Consider the following 25679-nt stretch of genomic DNA (forward strand, 5'->3'; position numbering starts at 1 on the left):
ACAGGGTCAGGCGAAAATGGGTCTTCTGTCGTATTCCGGCGTAGCTCCGACCCAGCCTGTGGAGGAGCTCCCCTGTCAACTAAAGAGACAAAGAAACCTCGTGGTACTTTATAGTAGACAAGGAAGCTCCTGACCAGACTGCGCGAAAGAAAAAAAGAGTGACTAATATTTATTATCTGATTTTACAAAAAAAGACCGATTACTTGGTAGAGGATTTAATTTTGCTCTAACTTGTTGAAGCTTCGACGAAATATAATTATTGCTCACAATGGCTCTTCTCGCAGTCGTACTTCGGGATTTTTAAGTTTTTTTAGCATATTTTTTTTAAAGAACTACAGTTTTTCGTAAGCTATTAACTAAAATGGAATCGACATATTCAGCTTAACTATTTTGTAAATCGATTTCGATTCAAGACCATGTCTTATAGGCTTCAGCTCTAGTTGATGGTGCAGCTTTAAAACCTCTAATACAATCGTGTGAACGAAAAATTGCGAGGCATGACATGAGATTGATTACGCCCCTTTAACACAGATGTATATACAAACTGTGCCCCTTATCGCCAGAACAGCGTGGCTTTAGGGCGTTATTCCACAGTTTGTTCACGTCAATACGTCAGTAACTGTATGCGGTGATAGTTCAAAACCGTTGTTGACATTGGGACTGTTTAAAGAGCCAGTTGTGGTCGATTAGCGAGTTCAGCTATGACGTCATGTCCGGTATAAACATCAAATGTCGTGCAGTTTCAAGTCTCGTGTGGTCGTGATGATGTCGATTTATTTAGAATATCGATAAGATAGAATTACAGATTCAGTTATACTGTTAAAGTAGAGCGCGCTTATTGAAGCAAATGTAAATGTGATAATGTTAAATACATAGTATATGCTATAAGGTAAAAAGTAATCATAAATAACCATATCAAGGCGATATTGGACAATAAAAGCATTAAGTTATATATTATAAATAAATATTATTGCTCTGCGCATAAATATGTTATATTTATGTCTAAATGCAAAGAAATAACATTTGCAATGTCGAAATAACGGATAAAAAAATAAATAGCAAACTTGTTGTTTAGTTTTCGGATATAGTTAAGCTCAATACAAATTGAAGTTGTTTAACTGATATTTATTGTGCAATAATGTGTTCAATACATAATTCGGTGAATATTTATTGGAGAACTATATGTGTGAGCTTATTGTTTGTCACTGACGGTGGGTGGGGAATGTTCATACCGCCGACAGGGAGTGTGGATATTAAAACGGAGCCCTGCATACTTAAAGTAAGGAAATGCATTGTTTTAATATGAAAAAAAATCACAAATGGTGGTAACAATCACTTGGATTGGATTTAATGATATAAAAATAAAGTTCTGTCCGTAGTATTATATTAAAAGAAACCATATACAAAGAGTTAAGAGTTTATTTCAAAATACATAAGGCTATTAGACATAAAGAGTACAACACAATATATTAACATATAGGTGTGTCTTGCATGCATTTCAACGCTCACAATGCTCAGTTGTTGATGTGAGACTATGCGGGTTTTTTTCAGCCGAACAATACTGGCATACCCTGTGTTATGTACACGATTGGCTACGAAAGTAAGTAGAAATTTAATCACTGTATATTGTCACATTCTTTAAGACAACAAATGCACACGTTTTCTTATTTCACTTGCTTAAGATTAAGGCAAATTTTACGCATATGGAGTTTCCAGATATATGTATCAGTGTTAATATTGTAAATGCGATGTGTTTATTGACAATATATGGTATACGCGTAAACAAAACACACAAAAGCTTATCAATATCGAAGTATAGTAGTTGATGTTTAAATTGTAACAATATTATTCAACTGTATTGTGTTGTCGCTAAGTAATTCAGACTATGTGAGTTTTTCCATCATGCACAAGTTCGTAATAACTCATATCTACCGATACTCAAACAAACAAAACAGAAAAGTTTAGTTTTTACTTATGCATGTGAAGTTCAAGAACAGATAATCTAAATAAACATACAATAACAATTTTCGTTAACATATTTCCATAGAATGTCACATGGATGAGGTAAATACATAGTGATAACACAATATTATACGTATAGTTTTACAATTTTAGCAATAATTACATAATTCTGACTTGATTTTCTTTGTAAAGAATGTTTTATTATTTTACACTACATACATATGAAATTTTCCCTTATTTTAAAGCATTTTAAACTAAACATGGCTAGATGTCTAAATGCAGTTTTGTTTTGATACTCAAACGAATTGACTTGCTTTCGGAAAACAAGGTTCAGTGCATGTGCGCAAAGTGTCGTTCCATATTAGCCTGTGCAGTCCGCGCAGGATGATCAAGGGCGACACTTTCCGCCAAGACTGGATGTTCGTTTAAGAGACTTTCTTTAACCGAAAAATCCACAGCGGCGGAACGTTTCGTCCGTGCGAACTGTACGGGGTCATCTGGGGACCACACTTTGCGCAAATGCATTAAGCTGCATTTTTGCAGAGCAAGTAAATTGCAGAAACAGTTTCCTATGAGTAAGTTGCCGACCAAAAAACAACAAACCCGATATGAACTGTTCATTTTTTATTAGATCTGATGCCATTTTAGCATGTATTATTTTCGATGTCTAGTGGCAATCAACAAACTAAATGAAAAGTAATCTAACATGTTAACAGGAGGTTTGCAACGTTAGGAGTATATAGCCAAAGGTGTCTAGTTTCTTTTCCAGTTATAATGCATTAAAGCCACACACCTTGAAATGAAGTACTTGTTAATCAAAACATATACTAGTAGATGCAATTTGAAAGTGTGCAAAATGTGCATTAACTCTATAGCCTAGTTAGCAAGTAATTCTTTTTTAAATTTTAAAACCGAAAGTAAAAGTTTTAGACGTATACGTCCTTTTCGACCTTGTAACCACCAGATATAGTCTAATTGGCATATATACAATATGTTCCTTATTTATACTTCAATTTATTATGCCATGTATTTCATTTCAAGGTGAAAACTCATCAGCGGAATATGTCAAGTCAATTTACTGATGAACTCTTCTTACGATTGGAAGTTTTTGAATTGAACGTCAACATTTATATAAATACGATTCATTCCATTATTTTTCCCCATCATTAAATGATATTGAAAATAAACGCGTGTGTCGTAGCCGTTACATTATACCGCGCTTTAACCTTATATATTCGCAGCCAATAGCATATTTTTATATGCATGACGAAATAATTGAAATCTATATTTGTAATCGAGTGGTCTAGTCCTAATTAACCCATTTATGCCTAGCGTCTAGAAAAAAAGGCCTTGGCAAACAGCGTAGACCTAGATGAGACGCCGCGTGATGCGGCGTCTCATCAGGGTCTGTGCTGTTTGCTTAAAGGAATTTCTGTAAGAAATATTCTAAATATAGAAATAAACATACTAGACATCCCTAATTTTGGAAATAAATTGATCCAATTTAGAAGGATGGGCGAGTCCACTAGGCATAAATGGGTAAAGGACGCGTTTCTCGAAGGCCGATTGAAGGTCCGCCAGGTGGCTAGATCACACGCACTGGGGTTCGCCTCCATTACCTTAAAGGAACCGCTGTTATCACAGCATTGCAGTGGAATGGCATAACATATGTTTCGGTTCACAGGTTAAATATAGGTGCAACCTGACAATGTATCTTAATAACATAAACTCGAGAACATGTCTAACACATGAGGCCTGTTGTGGGCAAACTGGACTTAATGCATGTGCGTAAAGTGTCGTCCAAGATTAGTATGTGCAGCCAGCACAGGCTAATCAGGGACGATACTTACCACTTTTAATGATCGAAACGTGGCAACTGTCTTTCTCGATTAGCCTGTGCGGACTGAACACGCACATCTAGGATTACATTTTACGCACATGCATTAAGCTCATATTTTGTCCAGAACGCGTCCTGTGTTAGAACGCACCTTAAAGCTGTATCTGACAGAGATTCGTGTCGTTGTTTTAGAAATACAAAAAAAAACAAAGCTCTAACGCCATTAAAGCCCGTAACTATCTAAAAATGTTGCAGACGTTTTATTGACTACAATTTATTCCACAGTATTTAATTAAAATTTTCAATTGAATATTTGCGACAACAAAAAGCGGTAAAATGGTCTTGTATCCCTGTTTTCAAAAAAGACACTGTTCTATCTTGTTATCGAAGATTTTTATTCGTGAATATAGCAGCTAAACATTTCCCAATGACATTTTGCGCAATCGAATTAATTCTTAGTGCGAGTGAATTATAATAAATTTAACACAAAACAAATCGGATTTATGATCCACAACCTTATTAATTACAAATCAAATCTTTATTACGATTTATTGATTCCGAAAAGACATTTGATTTTTTGCAAGAAGCTTTGTGAATTATGTACATACAGAAATAAGTTGTAAAATATTAAACATTAGCAATTCAATGTTTAATCATATGTAAAAAGTATGTAAAAAAATATTTCTGATTCGAGGCCTTTTGACGTTTCGTTAGGAGTAAAATAGGGTGAAACATTATCGCTTTGTTTATTTTAATTATAAATGAAAGATATGAGTTCAATGATACAATCGAACACTAACAGATATGCGTTTATTATCAAGATTTGTGTTGTAATTTGCCAATGATATTGCATTATTTACAACAATCTAGAAAGTCTGCAATTGCAATTAAATTATATCTATCAATAATCGTGTCAATGGGGATTAAGGCATGAAAAATATTTAGATTACATTTATAGTAAAATCATAAACAACAGTAAGCACTTGTCGTCCGACCTAGCTACGCCTATGCGCTCTCGGATAAATAGACAACAAGTCGTGGATCTTTTGTCTGGTAGATTTGGATAGGAATAAATCCCTGTAGGTTATAAATTAAAGCCTACAAATATGGATAGTATTCAATGTGCAATAAACATCGATCAGCCTTGTTCAATGCTGTGTGAGTTCTGCCGTGCTCGTGCAGAAAAAGCGGGAAGATAGGTTACATTCAACTATGTTAGATTCAACTAAAAACCCACATATACCCTACACTAAATAACCTTAATTTCTTTTACTACTTCTGTACTATCGATCTAATACAATTATATTTACACCCTACGACACACTATTTAGATTAAGCGCCCATTAATAAGAAATAGCAACTGATATATTGGATAACAAACCTAGAGATGAACGACTGTAAACTATTTAACGTAAACAAAGATCCCCACCGTTGGAGCGTACTTTATATCTCTCTCAAAGACACCAAGTACTGGTTCTAGTCCAAGAAAACGGACTAGAGAGCGTTTCAAATAAGCCTTAGGCTTTCGATACAATAGAGCTTAAATAAATTGGTTTTAACTAATAAGAATCGTGTGAAAACGGGAAATATGTTTTTAACGCCTATAAAGTCGCATTTATTATGATAATTATTGACTGATGAAATATGACCGAGGAATCAGGGAATGCGCATTAATTTTGCCCCCCCCCCTCCCATTCCAACGGATTTTGACTTGACATGACAAGGTTTGATAACTTCACAGGATTTTTCATAATACAGTGGGGGCTGCATCGACACGCCAAACGCTTAGGGGGAGTTTGGTGGGAATTATGGCGGTGCGTTCATTTGGTTATTTCCTATTCGGTTATTTGCTAGATACAGTCTGGATTTTTTTTTTCAAATTATAATTTCTTATAATTGAACAGCGCACCTGGTAAAACATGAATGATTCATATCAAATGAAATTATGCACACGGCGCTCAAAATAAATGAAATAAAAATAAATGCACCCCAACTAAATTCTGGTCACTTCTATTATCTAAATCTTGTATTCAATTAATGTCATTCTAAATTTATCACTGTCGTGCAATCTTTATCAACGTACTAAACGTTCGTATAAATGTCCTACTTCAGAATCCGAGGTAAATGATACAGACGGTCTAAAAATAAACACTCTCCGCCCGCAATTCATAAACAACTTCATCATTCAAATGTATTTTCAGCTTGAAAAAAGGCATGGCAAAAATAGCCTGGATTTTTTTATGATGCGTTTCCTTTTGAGCGGAATTAATCTTCCAGCCTATGTGAAGGCCGTTTAATGTTGCAGGAGTGTTTTGTTTTGAAGTGGCGGTGCGGCCGGACCAACATCAGCAAACAAGTCATTTGTTTCGGCAAACCTAGCTACACAAATCCATTTATCAGCCGGCCAGCGGATGAACTCACGAACGAATCGCACGATATAAGATAAACAGTAACATCGTTCTCTCTCCCAGCGTCAAAGGAAAAGGATGCTGAATTCGTTGCTGAAAAATTGAGCATCGATCTGCGAAAACTGGACTTAAAGCATATGTTTAATGTGTCGTCGCAGATCAGCCCGTAAAGTCCTCACAGGCTAATCAGGGACGAAACTTTCCTCCTTAACTGGTTTTGCTTTAAACAAAAAAACTTCCAACGAACGAAAACTTCTCTACAAGCGGAAAGTGTCGTCCCTGATTAGCCTGTGCCTAGCTTGTTAAAGCGACAATAGCAACATAAGCTTCATGAGTATGTCGTCCCTGATTAGCCTGTGCCTAGCTTGTTAAAGCGACAATAGCAACATAAGCTCCATGAGTATGTCGTCCCTGATTAGCCTGTGCCTAGCTTGTTAAAGCGACAATAGCAACATAAGCTCCATGAGTATGTCGTCCCTGATTAGCCTGTGCCTAGCTTGTTAAAGCGACAATAGCAACATAAGCTTCATGAGTATGTCGTCCCTGATTAGCCTGTGCCTAGCTTGTTACAGCGACAATAGCAACATAAGCTTCATGAGTATGTCGTCCCTGATTAGCCTGTGCCTAGCTTGTTACAGCGACATAGCAACATAAGCTTCATGAGTATGTCGTCCCTGATTAGCCTGTGCCTAGCTTGTTACAGCGACAATAGCAACATAAGCTTCATGAGTATGTCGTCCCTGATTAGCCTGTGCCTAGCTTGTTACAGCGACAATAGCAACATAAGCTCCATGAGTAGCATAAGTAGGGTTCATAGCAGCGGCATCCCTATCGGTAGCATTACAGTAGCAGACGCTGTTGTTCATACTAACAACTTCCGTTGGTGCATTACGTGAATCAACAGCACTCACTATGCGTCAATAAAACAAATTCGCAGACGCAATGGAATTTGAAGTTAGAAAGAATGTGCATATTTGTATTATTTCATTCGAATAGTATTCAATTATTAAATTATTTCTTAAAAGACTGCAGTGGCTTCGTTTAACATTTGATCGACACGTTTGTAATAGTCTATAACTTTGTATATCATTTTAATGTCGGTATAATTCGTCGCCTAAGGACGCCGTGTCGTATTGGATATGCTGTCCGCCGAGCGACCGGGAGATGATGCGTTCGATCTCCACTGTGGAAGCGTTCTTAAGATCTCCCCCATACACACCGAGTACTGGTTCTTGTACCAGGAAACGGACTGGAGAGCGTTTCAAATAAGCCTTAGGCTTTCGATGCAATCGACCTAAAGTAAAAAGGTTTAAACTAATTTCGGTCTTGTTCTACAACATATAACTAATTGGGATGGCACAATATATTCAATGAAGTGCATTTTGATTAAAATTATTTAACACAATTATAACACACCCTCACAATCAAACCTTCATTTGCATGGCCACGAGATTGATAATATCATTACTTTGAAACAGTTGTATTCAATACAGGTCAATGTGGTCGATGAAAATAAAAAAATTATTACAACGCAGTGTTGTCAATATGAGTATTTCATGATGACATGTATATATTTATTCTTTAAAAAAAATGTATTCAGCGCATATCACTTAATACTTAATAGTGTCGTATTTCACTTGATCTATGTGTAAAAGAATTATGTAGATATACTTATATCCAAATCGAAAGAAATAATACAAATATAACCTCCTAACTTCAGATTCCATTTTTATCTGGAGTTTGGTTTCTCAGTTGCAAATTGGTTTATCTACGTCCAGTGAGAGACCACTAACTGAAACAACAAACGTATAGGTCTTCGGCTGATGCAGGAGTTAATTTATTTTTTTAGTTCGCTTACAAACAACTTTAGTTGCCCTAAATTTACGGCCACTCATTGAAACTATTGCTATTTACCAAACACCGTTTCTTAAATTAATCTACGGTACAAAGAATTAACGTTGTTATTACTATGCAGTAATTTGTCAAATTATGCATGTCTTGCAGTGCGATAAAATATTCGGAAACCTTACCATGAATCGTCTTAATAAGATTATGCTTTCACCGTTAAAAAGACAACAACTTATTCTCTGATGAATTACAGAAGAACGTTCATCTGCCCCCAAAGACAATCGTTCACTTGAATCAACCGGGCTCATACCACGGGAATCCGCATTTGGGCGGCAAGGATGGTGACCGCCACCCAAACATTTCGAAAAGTTATCGACTTGTATAAAATCCGCTGCCGTTTATCTGAAATCGGAATATCGCGTCTCCCTTGTTGTGTAAAGTTGGTTGCTGTGCCGCACGATCCGCCTTGCAGGCCCATTATCCGCGACAATATCCGGCCTATGTGTCGTAAAGCATAACTCTGATAATAATTAACGACGCCGCTTAGGTGCTAAGATGGTCGTGTTTTTCTTTGTGTAATTTTTCATTATTCCAATAATGAAAAAGAAAGCACTGGGAGTCACGAAGCGAGTCGATAAGATACAATATAAACGGAATACTTATACTAAAGACTTCGTCTCTGTCAAGCCGTTTGGATTTCAACGTTAATGGTGTAAGGCATTAATGTATCATTGTATCATTATCATTATAATTTATATTTTTTACCAGAAGCAGTTAATAAAATTTCTCTTATATGCAGTCACCTTAAAAGGAAAACGTCGTTAAAATCGGAATTCTATGCGCAATCAATACAATTACATGTATATGAAATGCTCTGTGAGCGCGTGTGCGTTAAGTTAATACTAGGCTTACAAATCATATACAATAAACTTATTGGTACACATATCTAAAATATAAAAAAATAAAACGATCAGGATTGAAATCACGAATACAAGATTCGTGCAGACTGTGCAATAAAGAACTGAATTACGTCAAATTACTTCACAATTTAAATTTCAAGCGGGCCGTACAATAAAACGAAGCTTCAGACCGCCTCGCGCATGCGCACAGTCTGGTCAGGAGCTAACCTGTCCGCAAATGAGACCACGAAACATAGCACGACTTTTATGCGGACAGCGTAGCTCCGGACCAGGCAGCCCGCAAGAGCTGTGCTTGTCGCATACGGCATAAAACCCATTTTTGCATGACGAGGGTTATTGTCGATGTTTGTGTTTAGGCACACCCCAAGGCACACTCTCGGGAAACTTGTCGGATATGTTACGTTGAATTCAAACGCATAAAGTGCTATAAACATTCAATTTTGGAGAGCGAAGTATGCCCAAAATAACGCAATAGCGAACAACCTAAGTGTCTTCAGCTTTTCGATTATAAATATTATTCAGTGTATCGTTCCATTCAGTAAAGCAGACACGTATTAAAGTAGGCTTGGTATGGTAGAGCCGTGTCCAAGACAGATGGTGGCCGGATTATGTTATTCCAAAGATAAACATGCCCCTGGGCATTGTTATTGATTACCAATAGAACGTCGCGTCATACCCGACGCTTTCCAGGTAAGAATCGTGTAACATGTGACGTGAAACGACGACCATCACTCAAACTCAAGTCCATAGGTGCAGATATTAGTAATACTTTTATGAATATTCAAATCCAGAACTATTTTCAGAAAATAAATACTTGTAAGTATCCGATAGTGTATTATTTTAAAACAAGTTATCAATTGCACATCCATTACAGAACAAAGATGCAACACAACATTAAATGAGCAACGCTTTGGAAAAAGGTTTAATGCGTTTGCGCAAAGTTGCGTCCCAGATGAGCCTGTGCACTTTCCGCCAAAACGGGATTTTCGCAAAGAGGAGACTTTCTTTCAACGAAAAACACACAAAAAAGCGAAAAAGTCGTCCCTGATTAGCCTCTGTGAACTGTAAAGGGTAATCATGGACGACACTTTACGCTCATTCATTAAGACCGGTTTTCACGAAAAAATGCTCAAATTAAATCATTTGTTGTTAAAACGTTTGAAAGATGCGCCGAATTTCCTACTTAGACTCCTACTTACAACTAAACTTTCACACGTGAATTAACATAAACCACATTGTTGTTCAAAATGAGCCTTGTTCTGAGAAAACTGAGCTTAATGCATATGCGTAAAGTGTCATTCCAGATTAGCATGTGCAGCCCGCACAGGCTAATCATGGACAACATGTTTCGCCTAAACTTGATTTTCGGTAAGAAAGGATTTCCTTGAAACTAAAAATACCAAAAAAGCGGAAAGTGTCGTCCCTGATTAGCCTGTGCGGACTGCACAGGCTAATATGGACGACACTTTACGCACATGCACTAAGCCCAGTTTCTCATAACGAGGCTCATACTCAACTTGTTTTATTAAATGTCATTTCATGTAAAAGCAATGATAAACTTAAGCGATTTATTCACAAGTTTTTGTATGTAACATTTCATAAAAAAAGTGTCGGATCCATATATAATTGAAAGTCTGCAAGTAAAAATTTAAATAAAAATAAACTTTGCCTGAGCTCATATCTATGATCAACTTATCAAAACGGGTCAATCATTGGCATGAGTTCAGTTGGACATTTGTAATTTCACAGGAAATAATAATTGTATTTATAATACACGTGTATATATTGATCATTACCTTAGTCATCCGTAAACCTAACATAATAAAAACAAAAATAATAACTTGTCATCGATTCAACGTAATGTAAGTGTACTATACGTACCAACGACTTCTTGTTATACAATAACTAACGTAAATGCGATATCAATCGGCTTCACCGAGATGTTGTGTACATAAATGTACCAAATTTGGAATCATCTTGGTATGTCACAGATTTTAGCGTCAATCTTGATTCATTTTTAATCTGTAAGAGCCGTGCCAATGATTTGACGCAAATACTTCATAATCAAAATATCAATATGGTAAACAATAAAGTCGAATCTAGCCTACATCATGGGCCTTTAAAGCGATTTGCCACGCTTTAGCTTGCATCAAAACTATGTAAGCTTTGACGTCGTACAAAAACAGAAACAACCTTTCTTTTTAGATTGAACTTAATTAATTACGAAACGTCTAACATAGCTTATAAATGTTAATAGTCGTCAGTCATCTAAAAGTTGATATGATGATATTGAAGTCCGTTTAACGAAGATTTTCTTAAATAAATGCCAATATAAGTAGGTTACAGAAAATTACACGTACAATTTTATCCGTGTAGTCTGGTTAGGAGTTTCCATGTCCGCCAATGAGACCAAGGAACCTTGCATGACTTTATAGCGGACAGTGTAGCTCCTGATCAAACTGCGCAATTGCGCAGGCTTCTACTACTACGATGCCAGCATTTGGCAAAAGACATATTGTCGCATGGCGGGGTTTATTAATATACAATGCACAAAGTAAGCGCTATGTTTGAAACAGCTGACAACTCGAATATGAATGGTGATATTCTATTCAAAGTAAAATCACTTAATATCAAAAAGGGAGCAAGGATTGCACCTTACACCGCCGCCCGGTCTCCCATTTCAGACAGCGGCGAGGCTTGCTCGAACCTTCCGGCCCTCTTCCCTCACCTGTACGAGGTCGAGGACCCTGCTGGCCTCACCTGGCCGAGTGAAGTGCTCAATAACAAGGTCGTGTCGAACACCATTTCATGGAATGCCCCAGCAGAAGGTATATACCTCTGGAACAAAACAGGGCTTACATCATGTGCGTAAAGAATTGCACGTGATTAGCGTGTGAAGTCCAAACAGGCTAATCAGGGACGACACTTTCCGGCTTTATGGAATTTTTCTTTTGAAGGAAGTATCGTCTAAACTTTAATCCAGTATTGGCGGAAAGTGGTGCCCTTGATAATCATAAGTGGACTGCACGGGCTAATCTGGGACGACACTTGCATTAAGTCCAGTTTTCCCAGATATGTAAATATGCACTATAAAAAGACCATAATAGACCCGGTGGGATATACCTTTGCATGAGAAATGTATTTAAATGATTCTTAGTGGTTGATTGTTAACTGGCGATGACGATGCATTGGTAGGAACATTGTTCTCTTATTTAAGAAACAAACAACAGTAATTACCAGTAAGCAAAATAAATTTTAAGATTAGTGCAAGCCTCCGTTTAGAAGCGCATTCTAAATAATTTATGATATGTTTCTGGGTCCAAACGGATTTTAATGAAATTCCCTATATCACTACGATAATTCTGTGATTTAGGTAGCATTCGCTACTTGAAGGGCTACCAGATATACGAAGAGGGAGCTGATATTAACACCATCGGAAGCGAGATCTGCAAAATAATAGACCTCTCAAATGTTACAAAAGATCAGTACCAGCCTTTGAGTAAGGTAAATACGCCGTACTCTGGGGAAATGGGGCTTAATGCATGTGCGTAAAGCGTCGTCCCATATTAACCTGTGAGGACCGCACTTTTGGCTTTAATTGTATTTTTCGTTTACAGTTAAGGTGGAAAGCGGACTTCACATGCTTATCTGGAACGACAATTACAAACATGCATTAAAGCCAATTGTCCCATTACAAACAAAAATTAAGGCCAATAGTCCCATTACAAACATGCATTAAGGCTAATTGTCTCATTACAAACATGCATTAAGGCTAATTGTCTCATTACAAACATGCATTAGGGCCAATAGTCCCATTGCAAACATGCATTAAGGCCAATAGTCCCATTATAAACATGCATTAAGGCCAATAGTCCCATTACAAACATGCATTAAGGCCAATAGTCCCATTTCAAACATGCATTAAGGCTAATAGTCCCATTACAAACATGCATTAAGGCTAATTGTCTCATTACAAACATGCATTAAGGCCAAAAGTCCCATTACAAACATGCATTAAGGCCAATAGTCCCATTACAAACATGCATTAAGGCTAATTGTCTCATTACAAACATGCATTAAGGCCCATTGTCCCAGAGCGAGGCTCAAGTGTGCTATATTCGACGCTGAATATACTTGCATTGCAATTATCACAGCACAAATTTAACCCATTTATGATTAGTCGACTCTCCCATCATTCTAAAATAGATCAATCTATTTCCAAAATTAGGTATGTCTAGTATATTTATTTCTCTATTAAGCATATTTCTTACAGAAATTCCTTTAAGCAAACAGCGCAGACCCTTATGAGACGCCGCATCGTGCGGCGTCTCATCTGGGTATACGCTGTTTGCAAAGGCCTTTTTTCTAGACGCTAGGCATAAATGGGTTAAAATGCTCAACTCGTCATTTTAATATATGTTATGTTACCCAAGTCAAAAAGGATTCGATATCTGCGCTCAAAGTGTCTTCTCGTAGATTTGTTTAATCAGACATAGAAAGAATATCTCGATGTCCATTCTACGTTTGCATGAGTCCTTGTTCTCTAACCTTCAATTCGGAACACATTTCCAAACACCAGTCTCTGCGTTTATGTTTTTTTATTGCATTTAAATAGTATGCGGTCGAAATATACATGATGAGCATGTAGTCGCAATATATCACGATAAATGGGCTTTTTGAAAATAGGGTTTCGAAAAGAGGACCAATTCCAGACACTGGCCGAATTGAGAACCTTAAGCATCCAACCTGAAGAAAATAGTTCCGGAATCGTTTTCATCTGATATTTCTTTATTTTCATAGCATGAGTTAAGCAGGTATCACACACAGTTGATGAAAATAGGTAACGCTCCGATTGGATTATGCAAACACATATGTACTACCACCGATATATAAGACAAGATATCCAGTGTATTATTGATTGCCAAATACCGTGCATATGTAACCGGTCACGCGTGTTTCAGTCGTACTTCATCCTGGTGAACTCAGAGGGCGGTGCGATGTCGGTGACGATCAAAGCACTTCCACTTCCGGTGGTCAACGCGAGCGTTCCGAGCGTCCCGACCGCCATGGCCATACCACCGTCACCGCAGGGTAAGCGAAGTAAACATAATTGATTGATTTACAAAGTGTGATTAATGCGTTTGCAAATGCTCACATTGCAGAGCGCTCGAACTCCTCGCAGTGGTAACCGTACCGGCGATTACCTGAAACGCTTGAACCCATTTATGCATAGTGGACTCTCCCATCCTTCTAAATTGATCAATTTATTTCCAAAAATTAGGGATGTCTAGTATATTTATTTCTATATTTAGAATATAACTTACAAAAATTCCTTTCAGCAAACAGCGCAGACCCTGATGAGACGCCGCATCATGCGGCGTCTTATCTGGGTCTACGCTGTTTGCCAAGGCCTTTTTTCTAGACGCTAGGCATGAATGGGTTAAACAATCCTAAAGGGAAAATCATTTATTAAATAATTCATGACCATTCTTATGAATTATGCATCTAGATTTTGCCCTATTATGGTAAAATTAAAATTATTTTTCATTTTCCGAATCTCTTTAGAATATCAAGTAACTCAGAAGTGAAATAAAACTATACAGTTTTCTTCAGTGTACCATCCGAATCTGACGGTATCCGTAGATTATCTCCAGTTGAACGTCAGTGCCGTGAATGTGTCCTTGAAGGTGACGCCGGAAGTGAAGGATCTAAACGTCATGATCGTGCGCGTGCTGAGAGACCAAGCGGTCTTACAGCAGTTACGTGTGCCAGTTACAACGGTGAGAGATTGAGAATATAGTAATATATTATGTGCATTGCATATTTTGGTGGGGCTTGTTTAAGCCCTACCGGTCGGGGGACAGGCTTTAGCGACTTTGAAAAGCCCGTCGTGAATGTGCCCATGAAGAAAATTTAGAAGTGCATAAATGTCATGGACCTGTGGTCTTGATTCACTGTGCTAGTTGTTTCAAACACGTAATCGGTATGATATAAACATGTCCCCAGTAAAATAAAAACACGCCCTTAGGTCCAATATTCATTAAAATACACCAAGTAAAACAAATCATTCTTCCTTTCAAATATCGTGATAAAAATGCAGCTAAGCATATATTTTCCATCAGTTTCATTGGAGCAAAGCGTGTTTAAGGTGATGCGTATTTGATATATTAAATATAGTTTCTGTTTGTTTGTATTTTCCAGGAATATTTTACTATAGGAAACTTAACAGATGGAAAGTATAGCATGCAGGTAAATACAGTAATTCTATTTGTTAAATGAGTCTTTTTCTGACAAAACTGGGCATAATGCATGTGCGTAAAGTGTCGTTTCAGATTAGCCTGTGCAGTCCGCACAGGCTAATCAGGGACGACAGTTTCCTCCTAAACTTGATTTTCGGTAAGGAGGGACTTCCTTGAAACTAAAAATACCATAAAAGCGGAAAGTGTCGTCCCTGATTAGCCTGTGCGGACTGCACAGGCTAATCTGGGACGACACTTTACGCCCATGCATTATGTCCAGTTTTCTAAGAACGCGATTCAAATGTCCTGCGGGAAATAAAACGACAGTAAAAAGCTGTCGACGTTTCGTATACCCTTATTTCTTAATCTACAGTATAGTAGTTCTGTCTGTCGGTACAAGAGTCTTGAAATAAGTCCGGTCTTTCCCATTCATTGAAGCTTTTCGAAATACATTGGCACAGTTGTCAAGGTGGACAAAAACATTTGTTAAACGACTTTAACGGTCAGAAACTCGTTTGAGGACGTCAATAGCAAAATAAATTTTAGCCTCGTTCTGGGAAAACCGGTCTTAATACATGTGCTTCCAGTGTCGTTTCAGATTAGCCTGTGCAGTCCGTACAGGCTTATCAGGGAAGACACTGCGCTTTTATTGATTTTTTAAAAAGGAGGTCTCTTCTTTACCAAAATCCTATTTTGGCGGAAGTGTCGTCACTGATTTGCCTGTGCGGACGACACATGCTAATCTTTGACGACACTATGCGCACAAGCAGTACCGGGTATAATAATAATAATAATAATAATAAAAGCTTTATTTACAGAAGGTTACACATAAAGACAATGACACATTATACATATTATGCAAATGTATCAATACTTTTTTACAATGTGGCCTTCTTAAAATATCATACACAAATAGGTCTATAATAAGTATAACGTTCAAACAATATTTTCTTACACCCATACATAACACACATAGATAGACACACATGAAATATTATTGATTATAATAATAATAATAATAATAATTATAATAACAAAAGCTTTATTAACAGAAGATTACACATAATAAAAGCTTTATTAACAGAAGATTACACATAAAGACAATGACGCATTATACATATAATGCAGATGAATCAATACTTTTTTACAATGTGGCCTTCTTACACTAACATACACAAATAGGTCTATAACAAGTAAAACATTTAAACAATATTTTCTTACACCAATATTTAACACACATTTTGCCTTTTAGACAGACACACATGAAATATCATTGATTAGAAAAAAAGACAACAACAACGACATATTATTGATTAGAAAATAAATGTGCTTTATATTGCCTTTTAAAAGCAGAGATATAGCATGCCATTCTTATTCCAATCGGTATACTGTTCCAAATATCCATGCTATGGTATGAAAAAGCTCGTTTCTTATAACCTGTATTTGCTTTGGTATTAACAATATCGCTATGGGTGGCAGATCTTAAGTTATATTTTTGATTTTGAAAAAAAGTTATAATATTATTTAAATATTCTGGAGTCTGATTGTTGACACATTTATATATCAAGATTGCAGTGTGGTATTTACATCTATTATTAAACGAGAGCCAATTAAGCTGTAAAAAAAATTCTTTGGATGGTGTTCTATTTGGCTTTTGCAGAATGACTTTCGCTGCGCGTTTTTGTAAAATATTCACTTTTTTTAAATTGGTTTTATTAGCGTTGCCCCAGATCGTACAACAGTAATCGAAACATGTTAGTGTGTATGAATTATGAAATAATTTCTTCATATCAAAAGTGAGATAATTTGATATCTTTTTTAGTAGAGTTATTTTACTGCTTATTTTAGAGCATGTTTTATCAATGTGTACTTTCCATTGCAGATGTTTGTCAATATAAAGACCTAAAATGTTATGACTAGTGACATTTTCAATAGCATTATTATCTATTTTTAGATCAAGGTTGATATTCTTAATTTTTTGTTTTGATCCAATAAGCATGCATTTTGATTTATGAGGGTTTATCATCATGTTATTGAGGGTGCACCATTTTTGTATGGAATAAATATCATTTTGTAAGTTAGTTTGAATTTCTGAAGGATTGGCCCCTGTAGCATGTAGTGTCGAGTCATCAGCATACAAGTCTATGTCTGATTGGTTTAGTAATAACCCAATATCATTTATATAAATTAAAAACAAGAGAGGGCCCAAAATATAACCTTGAGGGACACCACTCTTTATAGTAAGAGGGGTAGAAAAACTAGTTCCTAGTTTAACGCATTGTTGTCTTTGACTAAGATAAGAATGAAAAGGGACAAGGTACCATTCGAAAAGTGATGAAGTTTTAGTTTGTATAACAGAATTTCATGATCTACTAAATCAAAAGCTTTTTTCGTGTCAATATAAACAGAACCAATACAATTACCGTTATCTACATCTTTGAGCCACTCATCAATAAGTCGAATCAGTGCTGTTTGGCAAGAATGATTTTCTCTAAAGCCTGACTGATGTTTATTCAACACATTTGTTATTCGAAAGAATTTTTTCAATTCGTTTGAAAGATGTATTTCGAATATTTTGGATATAGTTGGCAAAATTGAAATCGTACGATAATTATTACAGTCCTCTCTGTCTGAGTCTTTATATATTGGTAGAACATACGCTTGTTTTAACAAATCGGGGAAAACTCCTGTACGAATACAATTATTAATTATCGAGGTAATTGGTAAAACAATATGCTCTCCACAGTATTTAATAATGTTTGCACTGATCCCGTCGAGTCCCGTAGCTTTGTTAACATTTAAATTGCCAATTATTATACTTACTTCGAGAGGGGTAATGTAATTTATAGAAAAGTCATGCTGTTTTAAAGATTTGTCGAGATATAATTTATAGAAAATTCATGCTGTTTTAAAGATTTGTCGAGATATAGAAGTAATCCCACATTCATTTTCTTTCACCGCACGGTTTGTCCCATTGTTTCACACACATACTGTAATAGATGAAATCCATTTAATTTCATATTCATGTAATCGGTATACTGTAACATTAACAATACATTGTGGAGCTCAAACTCATGTGCCGAAGAACCGATACAACAACATTACTTTTACGTATCCACATTTTCAGTTCATCCCGGAAGACACCAGTGCCTTCGGCACGAAGGGTCCGTGTTTGTGTTACCTTGGAAACGAGACTAACTGCGTGCCATGTCTGCGCTACACGAGTGAGATCTCCGTGGTCTCGAACACAGGTGACCCACCGAAACCCAACTTTCACCAGCATGATATTGCCCCTTCCCTTCTCGGCTGATGTTTAAAGATCCTGTTCAGCTGACTTCATGCGATCCACAGTTGATAAAATTACTGCTTATTTCGGACACATTCGCGTCTTTTAGGTTCAACTTGAAGTGCGGTACACATGTGCATTTGCAGTGTCGGATGTGAAGGCTTTTCCGTCAATCACTGAAAATTAACGATAGTTGACGAAATATACCGAATGTGTCCGAAATTGGCTTTGGGTTGCCATGATACCTTATTTTGTCACATTTATTGTCCGCTTCACCCCAACTGTCAAATGTTTAATGGCATTCTTATTTTTAACAAGTGCCTTAGTTTTATTTATTATTGATTCCCAGATTATATTTATTTTCATATTTTTGTGGTGTGTAGTTCCCCAAATGTTTGCTTTTTATAATTTGTTGTTTATCTTAAACATCTTTTATTGCGTATCATTTGGAATTTTTGTTATGTTTCTTTTATTTCAGATGTTGTGTATCTTTTTATTCTCATTTAATACTTATTAGCAAAAGTCTTCATTTCATTTTTGCTTGAAACGTTTTCTTATATTTACGCATGAATATTTTATGTTCATAATCACAGACTTTCCCAAACCTCCTTGATCAAACTTGATACATAACACATTCCGGTTTTATATTGTAATAAATAAGATCAAGAAGTACAACATCAATGCAAATATTTTTGAATTGAAATACTGTTCAATAGCAGTTTGGTCCCTCTGTGAATGAATAGAAATTTGTGTAAACAAAATAAGTCTTCCTATGTTGTTTAATAAAAAAAAATATTTCAAGAAGTAAAGAATGCCATTTGATCAAACCTTGACAGTGGATTTTTTACATGGTCCTACTATTAAATTCTGCATGAAGCTTGATCTTTCTTTGTTGTTTTGTCTTCAGTTGTAAAACCCCATTCCCCTCCTACCCTTCCACCCCTCTTGTTCACAGTTAATCTTTTTTTTACAATAATAATTTGCGTACACGAGACATTTGTGTCCGTTTCAGAACCATACTTCCATAAACAACAGTTAATACACTTAAATTAGTTACCATATATGCGTTATATGCAAATATTTGCATTTCTTTATAACGGCCTGTAAAAAAATCATGTTAAAATCTAATTTCTAATTTTTGTTGAATGAAAGCTTAACCTACAAACCATATTATGAAATTAAATATGCATAATATTTTAATACTATTTAAAATGGTAAATACGGAAATGGCACGAGTTCACTATTGTGCATGAATGCGCCATTGATAGTTTCCGTGCATTTTTGAGCTCATGATGCGTAATACAAGGAAATTTAAAGTTTCAGGAAAGAAACCTTTTCTCATCAATGTTAGTAAAAAGCAAAACCATTCGCACGTTGTACTGTAGACGTCGAAATAGACTGATAAACTATTATAAACTAGATAGAATCTTGTCGGCAACATGTCGAGCCCAATTGTCAACAATGCTTCTAATTATTTGAGTCGTGTTCTGAGAAAACTGGGAATAATGCATGTGCGTAGAGTGTCGTCCCAGATTAGCCTGTCCAGTCCGCACAGGCTAATCAGGGACGACACTTTCGGCCTAAATTGGAATTTTGCTAAAAGATACTTCATTTTAACGAAAATGTTATAAAAGCGGAAAGTGTCGTCCCTGATTATTCTGTGCGGACTGCACAGGCTAATCTGGGACGACACTTTTCGCACATGCATTATGCCCAGATTTCTCAGAACGAGGCTCATTTAACAAGCTGCATCATGAACATTCTTGACTCTTGATATGACCTTGATTGACAATTGCCAACGGGAGCAAATAATTTGTGTGTGATGCGCCTTCTCCACATCAAAATCCACGGTGAATGATGAATTAAAGTATAGAAAAAAATATTATTCCCAATATTTGATGGTTGACCTTGACCTTTGATAAAGGAGAATAGCCGTAGAAGCACTAGTCATCTGGGCATAGTAAACATGTCAGGTAAATGGTCACAATTGAACTTTGACCTCTAAGTGATCTTGAAATTCGAAAAGAGTGTAACAAGCGACAAGACGTCTTCTCTTGGTGGTCATTTTTTGCTTAAAAGAATTGAACATTGAACCATGAATGAACAAAATACGTTTCGAAAGGAGATGTATATGCCGAAATACAAACTTTGACCCTTAACTTTGGTCTTGACCTTTGAACAGGGATGCGGGCATTGCACGTGACATGTCGGGTTGTCAGGGACAATACTTGTGGTTTTCTATTCAAAAATTTAAAAGAAAATATATGGTCTTGACCTTTGAACAGGGAGGCGGGCATTGCACGTGACATGTCGAGTTGTCAGGGACAATACTTGTGGTTTTCTATTCAAAAATTTAAAAGAAAATATATAATGTTACGGTTCGGACGTCGTAACGCCCGCGCGTACACTCGACGACTATGACTGCTATATCAAGCCCCGCGCAAGCGGACTCGACATAAAATCAATGCGGGTTGGAACTTTTTGGTTTCACGTTTTCAGTGTAACCATTCAATTTAATTTCAATTATTGTTGACCTTGTCATCGCTCAAACAGTTTAGGTTAAACTTGATGAAAATATTAAAAATTAAACAAATTTCAACCTTTTCGTTCTATCATAAGTCACCGAGAGCGAAGGGACATCTGCTGCCACTATCGCTGTCGTCGTGGTAACGCTATTTGCCATGGCGGCCATATTGGTCTTATTCTTGTATATACTGCGCAGAACCGGAAGACTTCCTGATTGGCTGAAACGTTACATCTCAAGGAGTGGAAATGAAAGCGATGCTAGCACAGGTATAGTGATTTTTAGTGGAAGATAATTTTAACTTCACATTGTACAATTAGAAGACAATAAGAAGTCCACTCATAAGGAATTGATCACAGTTTGGCAAGAATGACAACATACAATTATCAACATAATGTCAATATCTGCAAAATAACATTTATGATAAAGAAAATATTGGACATTGAAGATATATTTATCAATGACACTCGGCAAAATAATAGAGCGTTTGTCACGCTTTCCAATGATTATGTGTACAATGACTAACGTACGGTTTAAACTCTGCAGATAATTGCTAAGTCTGAATGGTCCAGTGGTAGCAAGTTCGATTTTGCTTGCAAAGGTCTTCGGTGGATGGCAATAGTTTTTATTTTGACGTTTTCCCGCTTATGCTATAGTTATTTACGTCTGTTCCAAATAGTTTATATGTGTAAACAAATAAATTTATTGAGATCCAAAACGACCAAATTCTGTTTAAAAGTCCTTATAATGTTAATGAAACGTATATTGTTCGCAAAAAAAACCCAAGTCGTTTTACAAAATGTAAGTTTGAATACAACGGCCGAACCAAAAGTAACACACGACATAGAGTGTACGTCACAGTTAGGTTTCTAAACTAATAATGTGGCATCCCACTGGACTGTGGTTATAAGTAAAGAGGCCCCTGTTTACTTTTCTAAGAAAATGTGTACATTCGTAAATGAACTTCTGATTTTTTATTACACGCAGGAACAAGTACAAGGAAGCACACCTTTACGATTCAAATCCTCTACGCATACGACCACGCGGCTCACAATGATTCCATCAAAGCGCTGACAGCACTCCTAAAGACCAGCCTTCAGTGTCGCGTGTTACTGAACGGGATGGATGAGTTGGCATGGTACGACACCTCGAACACGTCTCTGTCCTCTCAGGAGAGTTACCGGGAGGTGGACGCCCCGGTGACCTGCGTTACAGACGCCCCGGTGATATTCGAAACAGAAGCCTCGGTGACATGTGAAACAGACGCCCCGGCGACCTGCGGGACGGACATATTCTTGTTCGTGCACTCTGACTGGGTAGACATACTCGTGAAAGCGGTCCAAACAGGGGAGGTCACCCCAAGTGATGTGGTGAATCAAAGGGACCACTCTTTTCTTTTAAGTTTTAACGAACTTTGCACAAGTCCGGATCTCAGAGATCGTACAGTGTCGTTACAATTCATGTACTCGTCAGAGAGTTCCGTCATCCGAGAACCATTTCTTGGTGTCCTGTTCACGTTGCCAGATAACACCGACGCGTTGATAAATCATATCCGAAACAGACTCTGTCCGAATACCATGACAAACCCGGTGGTCAATCCCACTGACAAATTGAATCTCGCTTCGCAAATAAACACAGCCTTCATGTTCCAAACCACGCATAGACTCTGGTTGAAGACAAAACTGTTCTCTCTAAAGGAATCGCAATCGAGTGACGACTCGGGGGTGGTGGTGTCCCGTCGCCGGAAATGCAGGCCTCGCAGCCTGCGTTCCCGAAGTGCCGACACAATGACCTGTCATGAATGTCAATCGGCCCTCAGTAGGCGCCATGTGTGTGAACACTGTGATCAAATTAGCGGCACAAGGCTGCGTTCGAACTCATGTACCGTCAGTTTCTTTCCGCCCGACAACGTTGAAGACGCTAGTGTCGGATTTAGTATTTTAGAAACAAGGTTTGCAAACGTCAATAAAAGATACGTTTCATCGGACAGTATAGGAAAATCAATAATCTAGCAGTCAATAAAATAAAACGGATCATTTTTTATTACAAATGATCAACCAGTTCATTAACATTTATATATTATTTATATAAATTTTAAAAAACATACATTGTTTGTGCTCCCTGCATAACAGAGGTAAAACGCGGCAACTCTGAGGAAATCTGTTTAAGTAAGTCTTTTTCTAAACCAAAGTTTTATACGAAAGCACATTGGTATATCGAAGACAATGACATGCGCAGTCATTCTCAGTATTGTACAAGATTAAAATGCAGTGTTTAATGCAAAATAAATGAAAATCAAGCCAAACTTTAACAACGTTTAATGACAATTTACACATCCAGAACCATTTTTCTCGGGCGTAACTCATAGCGACGTCAATCGGTTTGGTCGACCATTATACTGGCAATCTAAAAAATTCATATTTGATAACATTCATATTAATCAAGTTTTAGATATTGCTACGTCACCATTTCTGTAAGTTAATGGAACGATCGAGCGTTATATAGTATTGTACATAGACATAGGTTATAAATCAGTCCTTGTTACATTTATCACAAAATTTGCGAGTTGTGGTCTTTAAAATCAATAACGAGGCAGTAGATCCCTTAATACTTCAGTCTGCAATCGGCCTACCATTATACACGCATTCTTTCATAACACGAATATCTATTTGACATTGTCAACAATGAATGGAAGTATCTCCATTATACGTAAACTAAACAAGGAAAATAACAACATGTCGAGTTAAAACTTCGTGAAGACTTAAGACAGAGCCGACACTCCTGTAGGTCAGTAATTACATACTGCTTTATCTTGGTTTAGTGTTTAAATCATAACAAATCGGTTTCATCATAGACGTTTATTCAATAACAACAGCGTTTTACAATATTGACAAATACGCCCGACGCCTCGTAATATGTAGCGAGGTCTCAGAATCATGTTATCGAAATAATAAGTTGAAGATGGGCATACCTTGAGCCATTTTTAACGATGTGGGCCGTGCTCTGTGAAAAAGGGGTTTAATGCATGTGCGTAAGGTGTCGTCCCGGTTTGGCCTTTGCCATCCGCAGGTGTCGTCCCGGATTAGCCTTTGCCATCCGCACAGGCTAATCAGGGAAGACACTTTCCACTTTTATGATATTTTTCGTTTCCAGAAAGTCTCTTCTTAGCAAAAACCAAGTTTAGGCGGAGAGTGTCATCCCTGATTAGCCTGTGCGGACTGCACAGGGTAATCTGGGACGACACTTTACGCACAAGCAATATATCCCATTTTAACAGAGCACAGCTTACCTATAATTCAAATTGAACATGCCCATCTCCATAGCATAAGGTACAATTAAAAAAAAGATTAAACGTTTCAAATTGAAGAATGTAGGGGCATTTTTGCGGTACAATTTTATGTCTTTGGACGCACATATGCTCATTGAGAATCCAGCAAGCCCTTCACCACTTCACTTCCTTAAATATCCTTATTAAAAAAATCAGGTAACAAAGATAAAAACATGTAGTTATATATTCAACTATCATGCACAAAACATCAGGATGCCTTGTGTTTCACCACGCTGGTCTTGTCACCATGGTACCAGCCTGCCAGGGTGTCTGGATGCACACCCAGGTGGTAGGCTAGAATTATCACTTGACTCAGACCCGTCACCTGCAGGAAAGAGGGATAAAGCTGTAGTCATACTATATACTTGGTACATTTGAGCTGCATCATGCGAAAATGGGTCTTATACGCAACCTAGTCATGAGCTATCCCGTCCACTTAGAAGTTACACGAGGTTTTGTGGTCCCATTCGCAAACATGGTAGCTCCTGACCAGAATGTGGAAGTGTATACTTATTAGGCTGTTCTTGAGCAACACTGGATGCATAGTCATAAGACCCATTTTTGCTTGACGCAGCTCATTTATGATTTACTTATTATGAATATTGTACACATAAGCAGGTATTTCAGACTAAGCTAATAATGATAATTTAATCATTTGAAATATTTTTTATTTGATTATCATAAAGTGGTGGTAGTTGGACAACAAAATGCCTTTTATGTACAATATAAATTACTGTTAGAAATCTAAAATAAATATATTTAAAATGTTTCAATTCAAGTATGACTGTTGGGGTTGAAGAAATATTCGTTGACATCCATATTCACATTCGTTGACATCCATATTCACATAACTGCCATGTTGGACAAATAATTACCGCTTTTTCCTGAGATTCAAGATAACATGTTTATGTTTTAAGAGTGAAAAAAGAGGGGGAAAGCCAACCTCTAAACTGGTTAAATCCCCAATACTTTGCATTGATGGCTCCAAGGCAATGATCCAAGCTTAGATGATTGACCACACTCTGGGAAAACCAGGCGTGATGCATGAGCGTATAGTATTCATACCAGATTTGCCTGTGCAGTCCGCACACTCTTATCAGAGATGACACTTTCCGCTTTTTTGGAATTTTTTGTTTAAATGAAGTCTCTTATAACAAAATCATGTTCATGGAGGAAAGTGTTGAGCTAAAACTGCCTGTGTGGAGTACACAGGCACATCTGGAACGTCAAATATGGGATGACATTTAAGCTCTTGAATTAAGCCCAGTTTTCCCCTGAACCAGGCTCATAGTTTTTTAGTTATGTGTAATGTATTTGGGCCATGCTC

The 25679-nt window shown here is 37.0% G+C and overlaps 3 protein-coding genes across 6 annotated transcripts in view; 2 read left to right on the top strand and 1 right to left on the bottom strand.

Annotated features, from left to right (window-relative positions):
* Positions 1-25679, bottom strand: part of LOC127858850 (uncharacterized) — a 344634-nt gene that overhangs the window by 302956 nt on the left and 15999 nt on the right. The window contains exon 11 of one of the 3 annotated variants that reach the window (XM_052396199.1): positions 24509-24677. The exons of the other annotated variants lie outside the window; for them this stretch is intronic. Within the exon in view, the coding sequence (XP_052252159.1) occupies positions 24561-24677 (117 nt within the window). The 3' untranslated portion in view covers positions 24509-24560. The remainder of the gene's footprint in view (positions 1-24508; positions 24678-25679) is intronic. 3 annotated transcript variants of the gene reach the window in all.
* Positions 1-25679, top strand: part of LOC127858873 (ankyrin repeat and BTB/POZ domain-containing protein 1-like) — a 344964-nt gene that overhangs the window by 284374 nt on the left and 34911 nt on the right. The gene's annotated exons all lie outside the window — the stretch shown is intronic.
* Positions 736-19361, top strand: LOC127858899 (uncharacterized). The gene is made up of 8 exons (XM_052396232.1): positions 736-1279; positions 1552-1600; positions 11660-11803; positions 12349-12479; positions 13937-14066; positions 14589-14755; positions 15177-15224; positions 18342-19361. The coding sequence occupies exons 1-8, from the start codon at positions 1139-1141 to the stop codon at positions 18522-18524; spliced, it is 993 nt and encodes a 330-aa protein (XP_052252192.1). The 5' UTR covers positions 736-1138; the 3' UTR covers positions 18525-19361.

The sequence above is a fragment of the Dreissena polymorpha genome, chromosome 1 (assembly GCF_020536995.1).
Source record: "Dreissena polymorpha isolate Duluth1 chromosome 1, UMN_Dpol_1.0, whole genome shotgun sequence".
NCBI classification, from domain to species: Eukaryota; Metazoa; Mollusca; class Bivalvia; order Myida; family Dreissenidae; genus Dreissena; species Dreissena polymorpha.

Excerpts from the sequence above, each read along its gene's own strand:
- LOC127858899 (XM_052396232.1), top strand. The coding sequence starts at position 1,139 with ATGTGTTCAATACATAATTCGGTGAATATTTATTGGAGAACTATATGT. Across the intron at positions 11,804-12,348 it reads ATGGAATGCCCCAGCAGAAG|GTAGCATTCGCTACTTGAAG; the intron begins GTATATACCTCT and ends TCTGTGATTTAG. Across the intron at positions 12,480-13,936 it reads AGTACCAGCCTTTGAGTAAG|TCGTACTTCATCCTGGTGAA; the intron begins GTAAATACGCCG and ends CGCGTGTTTCAG.